Source organism: Microtus ochrogaster, chromosome 8, assembly GCF_000317375.1.
Source record: "Microtus ochrogaster isolate Prairie Vole_2 chromosome 8, MicOch1.0, whole genome shotgun sequence".
In the NCBI taxonomy this organism is placed as follows: Eukaryota; Metazoa; Chordata; class Mammalia; order Rodentia; family Cricetidae; genus Microtus; species Microtus ochrogaster.
In genome coordinates, this window is record NC_022015.1 from 34,030,788 (window position 1) to 34,037,800 (window position 7,013).

A 7,013-nucleotide genomic window follows, 5' to 3' on the forward strand; every position below is an offset into this window, starting at 1 on the left:
TCACAGAGCAGCTGACAAAGGTGTGCCATGTCCCTGATGTTTCCACACATGCCACTAGGTTCTTCTGTATCCTGCTGCCTGCTACTATGTATCCTTTGCAACTGGCCTTCCCAACCTCTACCACAGGTTCTGTCTGGCACCCAGCATTTTAAAATGCTCAACACCCAGGGAAACTTCTGGCATAGGAGAAGTACTGGAAGATGCCAACTGGAGTCCTGCCAGCTCCATTAACCCAGCCCTGATCAACCTGCACCCTGTACCTGTCTAGTTCATATCCATATACCATGGGCATACCTAATTCATCAGCTTAGCTAGCACTAAGCCACCTGGACAGTCTCTGACTTCAGAAACTTAGAACAAAAAAGTAGAAACGCTCTGATACATAAATATACAACTAAAATTCTGATACACCAGAGATGCAGTCTTCTCATGCTACCACAGACAACATCATATTTCTTTCCTGAACTTGAAAAATATGTGCAAAAAGGATAAAAACTTTATGACTCCAGATCCCACTATCAGCCCAGAATTCATGGGTGAAAAAGAAGTATTAAAAGCTCTAAGAAGCCGGGCGGTGGTGGCGCCACACCATTAATCCCAGCACTCAGGAGGCAGAGGCAGGCGGATCTCTGTGAGTTCATGGCCAGCCTGGTCTACAAGAGCTAGTTCCAGGACAGGCTCCAAAGCTACAGAGAAACCCTGTCTAGAAAAACAAAACAAAGGTCTAAAAAAAGCCAGGCAGTGGCAATGCATACCTTTAATCCCAACACTTAGGACACATAGACAGGTGGATCTCTGAATTCAAGCACACCCTGGTCTACAGAGTTTCAGGACACAGAGAAACCCTGTCTTGAAACAAACAAACAAACAAAAAAGCTCTACAGAAGAGACCAGAGAGATGGCTCAGCAGTTAAAGAGTACTGGCTGCTCTTCCAAAGGACCTGGGTTCTATTCCCAGAACCCACACAGTGGCTTACAAGGTCTGTCACTCCAGGCACAAGTACAGAGATAATACATGTAGTCACACACACTAAATGAATTAACTTAATTTGTTTGTTTTTTGAGACAGTTTGTTTGTGTAGTCCAGGATGTCCTGGAAGTAGCTCTGTAAGCCAGGCTGGCCTCGAACTTGCTGACATCTGTCTGCCTCTGCCTCCTGAATGATGGAATTAAAAGCATACAGTCCAGCAAAAATTAACTTTAAAAAACAAACAAATAAACAAACAAAAACCTCCAGGAAGGGACCAGAGAGATAGCTTAGATGCTGAATGGCATCTCAACTTGCAGAGAACCCAAGTTGAATTCCCATCACTCATGTTGGGTGCTCATAACAATGTATAACTCCAGCTCCTGGAGGAATCTGGTACCTCTAACTTCCACAGGCACCTGCAATCACATACCCATATCCACATACACACCTAACTGGAAAAATATTATCTTAGAAAAAGAAAAGCCCCAGGAAGCCTCCTTCACTTCCGTGACTCAATCTAGATTTCAGGTAGACAAGCAGAACCAAGACTTCTCCACAACTGTGCTCCAGACCTCATGCTCTGAACAAACACCCAGAGTTGATGCATCTCAACTCTGATGTACCCCAAAAAGAATCCCAATGCCAAATTTGCAGAGCTTCATATTAGAAAACATCTAACCATACAAAAAGCATAGCAAAATGATGGTATTCCAAGGATCAATGTACAAGTATAAGACATTCAGGAGCTACAGTTGGTAGGGAGTTCAGCATTCAGGAAGGTCAAAGGTTGGGGGTTATGGTGGGACTGTAGGAGGTAGTGTGGTGTGGCATCACCTGTACAAGGTGATGCAGCTCAGCCTGAGGCTCCATTTGTCACAAAACATGAAAATTAGGGTACTCTATGTGTCAAGAAACCAGAAGGAGCAAACCAGAAAACTATATAATGGAGGAGGGAATATCTGCTCAGGAAAGGCAGACCTAGAAGACCCAGCACAAGGACACTCATGTCACTATAAGGCAAGGCTGATCTGCATATTACCTTTGACAAGCTGCCTGCCTTGGAGGACTTTCCTGGCCCTCTGTGCTCAGGTCACACTTGAACTGGCCTTTGGGGCATTACCAGCAGTAATGCCGCTGATCAAACCTGGAGCACCTTCAGAACAAAATTCACATATCCAGGAAGCAGCAAGAGAGGACACCGCAAGTAGTAGGTATTGAGAAAGTTCCAAAAGGGTTAAAAAAAATATATTGCAGAGAGGTACATTCACACAAGGAAAAAAAAATTGTATACAGTGCTGTGCCAGGCTAGTGGAGTGTGCAAGATGGGTATGCAGGGCATTGGGAGGTGTGTGTGTGTGTGTGTGTGTGTGTGTGTGTGTGTGTGTGCAAGATGGGTATGCAGCAGAGCATTGTGAGGTGCAGGGCAGGGACAGAGCAAGTGTGCAAGACAAGATGAAGTGCATGGGCAGGCTCAGAGTAGGTGTGCAGGGCACTGCGAGGTGCGTGGGCAGGTGTGAAGTGCGTAGGTAGGTGCAGAGCATGTGCACAGGGCAGGTGGGAGGTGCACTGACAGGAGTAGGGCAGGTGTGCAGGGCATTGTGAGGTGCACTGCAAGCACAGGTGCTGGGCAGATGTGCAGGACAGGTGGAAGAGAGCTTTCCTGTGAGACAGATGTGCATGACAGATGCATAAAGCATATGGGAAGCGGCCTGTACGTGGTGCATGTGTTCAGGGCTTGTACGCGGGAACCCGGTGAGGCGCGAGGCCGGCGGGCGCACTTGCCTGCGAAGGCGGCGGCGGCGGCGGCCTCATCGGGGCTGGGCAGAGCCTCGGTACCCATATCCATGTGCCCAGATTCGGCCGCCATCACCGCCACAGCCGTGACCCGCCGCGTCTCGCGCTCCGCCTCGGAGTCCGCGTCCTCCTCCGAGTCCTCGTCTCTGCTTAACACCGGCTCCTCCGCCTCGCTTTCTGCTGCGGCCGCGGCCGCCGCCGCTACAGCGGCCGCGGCCGCCACCGCTGCCGCCTCGGCCAGGCCCAGCTGTTTTGCCGCCGAGTCCGAGTCCTCCATACGGACTCCGCCGAGTCCGCCCGAAGGCGCAGTCCGGGACCGCCCGAAGCGCCAAGCGCCGAGCCCGAAGCGGGGCCCGAAGAGGCCGCCCGAGTTGGGCCGAGGCCGCCCGAAGCCACCGCCCGAGCAGCGACCGAAGAGGCCGTCTGACGTCCGCCGAACCAAGCCGAAGTCGCCCGCCGAGCAGGGACGACGTCCCGAGTGTAGTACCGAGAAGCTCCGAAGTTTCCCGAAGTGAAGAGTCGAGTCAGTACGAATGATTCCGAAGCTTCACGAAAGCTTACGAGCGTTTCTTCCTCGCTGCCTAGGAGGCTAGTCTGATTGTGGTCACCGGCCGATAGGGCTGGTCGGCTCTGGGTAGTATCTCGCCGACTTCTAACGAAGCCTGACTTCGCCGACCGACCCTGAAGCCACTCGATTTTTCTAACCCCCTCTGGAGGCGGCGGAAGCCGAGCTCACACGAGGTCTAGCCGAACTTCGCCGAATGTCTCCGAGCAGAGTTCTTCGGAGCCTCAGTGCCCGCCTCCTTCTGTCCGAAAGCTTCCGAGTGTTGCCGGACGGGAGAATCGGGCCTCGGCAGCGGTCGGACGCTCTCAGCACCGCGGGGCGGGAGGAGCGAAGATGGCGGGAGGGTGCGGCCAAGAGGCTGCTGGGATTGTGGCGGACCCAGCGGCAAAATGGCGGCCATGCGGCCAGGTGAGGCGGGCGGGGCTATTCTGGCGCCGGGGTAATGTGGTCGTGCTGTCGCGATGAGAGGCCATTTGGGCTGGCGCTGCAGCTCCCTTAATTGTCACCTCGCCATTCCGGGCCCTGATGACTGAAGCCCACTACTCCAGATTTCTGCAGCGGAGTTGGGGGGAGGGGCATGTCTTCCGACTGGGTGTGGGCGTGGGGCTTCGGGGAGCCAGCGGCTTCCCTGAAGCTCGTCGGACATACCAGTGACATACCTGAGGTACACGCTGGGGGACCCCATATACAACCTACAACACCTTCTGTGCACCCACCGGAGACTCACCCAGGGTACACTACCGTCGCACACCGACACAACCATAGGTCACTAAAGTTGACGTGCGTGGCATACCTGCGGGACATCCTGAGCACACCCGCTGCTCACCTCGTGTACACCCTTGATACACCCCGTTTCTCACCAGACTCTACACCCTTGGCACGCCGGACTAGGATACTGAGGTTACCCGGGACACAACCATAAATAACACATTTTCAGCTCACCCCTGGCATAGCTGCAACTCACCCCAAGGATAAGTAGGAATCAAGTGTGTGGGAAGAAGTAAAAGGTGATGATTTAGACTACCTCCAACAACTAGAGCAGGCTTGCGCCAGAGACACGGCTCTCAAGTTCTGGCCACGCGGTGGTCAGGGCACGGGATCCAATCACTCAATGACCAGAGCTCAAGACAACACATTACATACTTTCGGCTGGATTTTTGTAGCTAAGGTTAGGTAGGGAAAGGGGCGCTTGGTAAGTGCATAATAGGTAAGTTAGCTGTTTTCCCTAGACAAACCGGTTTTGAACTTCAGGGTCTGCTATCCCTTTTTGCAACCATGGAGTGTCTCGGGTAGGGCACTACTGCTTTTCTTCTGGACTCCGGGTGTCTGGAATCAGAGTCAGCTGCTCTTCCTCTGCCATGGTCAGAGAGCTGACTTCCTGGAACTCTGAGCTAAGTCTCAGGGCCTTGGCTTTTGGTAGGATTCTTTGACCAGGTGCAGCCATGACACACCTGCTGTTTGCCCTGGGATACACCGTGGCAAATGGCAAGTCACCGCAGATTTATTCATGGCATGCCTCTTGTGCTGGGACATACTCAAGATATTCATAGCTTACATTCAGCTCACCCCAAGCACATCTCTAGTCCTCCCCGGTGTAATATTAGGTTGGCGGCCTCATCCAAGCCCCAACATCCATCTTTGGAAGCCCCTCCCTTGGGAGTTGCCTTGGTCCAGACTCAACCTCCAGAAAACCCACCAAGCGCCGACCCCTCCCCAGGGAGGCTTGTCTTAAGAATATTTCTAACCCAGCCCATCCATGGCATACCTGAGGTACACCACTAGCATACCCGGTACACAACTGACACACCATGGCATACTGTCAGCTTACCCTGCGTGAATGCACACACACACACACACACACGCATTCATGCCCCCTGGCTTACTTGAGTTCTGGGCAGCCAGAGCTGCTGTAGCTCACATTTCACCATGTCAAGAGTTCCAGGCCCAATGAGGATCCTCTGGCTGGGCCCAGATGATGGATGGGCAGACAGAGCCAGGTGTCAGCAGTGTGGGTCAGAAGCTAGTCTCAGCCAACTCGGACCTGTGCCTGTCCATCCATCCATCCATCCATCCATCCATCCTCAAGGGGACAAATTTCTGGAATGTGATTGTACTACACGTGCAGCCTAGAGTGCCTGGCACTTACTGCTGTGCAGCTCTGTGTGATATCTGCGGCGGACCTGGAAGCGCTATTCTTGTGTACTGTTTATGGGGAAAAGTAACTCCTGAGTGAGAAAGCCGTCTTGGAATTAAGTCACATAAAAGGCCCAGTTTCCAGGCTGGGCTGTTGGCCCACTCCACTTATGCAGCAGTGTGAGAGAGAGACTGAGTCAGGAAGATGGCTGTGAGTTCCAGACCGGCAGGTCAGAGCCACATAGTGAGGCCCTGTCTCAAATAAAAATAAAAAGTATAATCCTAGCACTTGGGAGACTGAGGCAGGAGTATAAATTCTAGGTCAGCCTGAGCTACATAGGGGATCTTGTTCCCAGAAAAGAAAAAAAAATCCTACCAGAAGAGGGATATGTAGCCTTTGTCACACCAAGAAAACATGAGTTTCTGCCTTGTATCTGTTGGTAACTAGCTGCACAGCGATTATCAAAAATCATTGATAAAAGTGTTAAATCCCAAAAGCCAGACAGATGAACTCCTGTAGGTTTGAATGTGTTAGAATTATTTTAATTAACTAAATCAGTTATTTTAAAATACTATTTAAGCTTGGTGTAGTGGAGCATGCCTTTAATTAAACCACTCAGGAGGCAGAGGCAAGCAGATCTCTGTGAGTTCAAGGCCAGCCTGGTCTACATAATGAATTCTGGGAAAGGCAGGCCACTTAGTGAGAGCCTGTCTCAGAAAATAAAAAAACATGCTATTTGAGGGGGTGATTTTTGTTTATTTGTTTTTGTTGTTGTTTGGTTTTGGGTTTTTTATTATATTTATTTATTTATTATGTATACAATATTCTGTCTGCATGTATGTCTGCAGGCCAGAGGAGGGCACCAGACCTCATTACAGATGGTTGTGAGCCACCATGTGGTTGCCGGGAATTGAACTCAGGACCTTTGGAAGAGCAGGCAATGCTCTTAACCACTGAGCCATCTCTCCAGCCCCCTGGTTTTGGTTTTTTGAGACAGGGTTTCTCTGCAGCTTTGGAGCCTATCTAGGAACTTACTCTGTAGACCAGGCTGGTCTCTAACTCACAGAGGTTCGCCTGCCTCTGCCTCCGAGTGCCGATTAAAGGCATGCACCACCACCGCTTAGTGCCATTTGAGGGTTTTATACAGTATTTTTTTTTAATGTTTCATTATTTGTATGTGGAAGGAAGCACTTGAGTGCAAGGTGCCCATAGACGCCAGAAGAAGGCATTAGATTTCCTGGACCTGAAATTATAGACATTTGTGGCTGCCTGATGTGGATGCTGGGAACCAAACTTGGGTCTTAGCAAGAGCAATATGTGCTTTTACCAGCTAACCATACTGTAAAAATACAGTATTTTCCCCCAAGTCTCACAATTTCGATCTTTAGCAATGAACACCCAGCAGATATGATTTAAATGTTCCTGCCACTTTCTAGGGAATGTTGGGAATGAGACCCAGGATTTTCACATGCTAGACAAGTCCTGATACTAGGACATACACCCTAGTCCTGGTACTGGGACATACACCCTAGTCCTGGTACTGGGACATA

The 7,013-nt window shown here is 50.7% G+C and overlaps 2 protein-coding genes across 2 annotated transcripts in view; one reads left to right on the top strand and one right to left on the bottom strand.

Moving 5' to 3' along the window:
• Positions 1-3,125, bottom strand: part of Deaf1 (DEAF1 transcription factor) — a 28,700-nt gene extending 25,575 nt beyond the window's left edge. The window contains exon 1 of the mRNA XM_005351512.3: positions 2,753-3,125. Coding sequence (XP_005351569.1) covers positions 2,753-3,041 — 289 coding nt within the window. The 5' untranslated portion in view covers positions 3,042-3,125. The remainder of the gene's footprint in view (positions 1-2,752) is intronic.
• A 514-nt stretch (positions 3,126-3,639) lies between these two features.
• Tmem80 (transmembrane protein 80) overlaps positions 3,640-7,013 on the top strand; it is an 8,906-nt gene continuing 5,532 nt past the window's right edge. Inside the window, exon 1 of the mRNA XM_005351513.3 lies at positions 3,640-3,737. Coding sequence (XP_005351570.2) covers positions 3,719-3,737 — 19 coding nt within the window. The 5' untranslated portion in view covers positions 3,640-3,718. The remainder of the gene's footprint in view (positions 3,738-7,013) is intronic.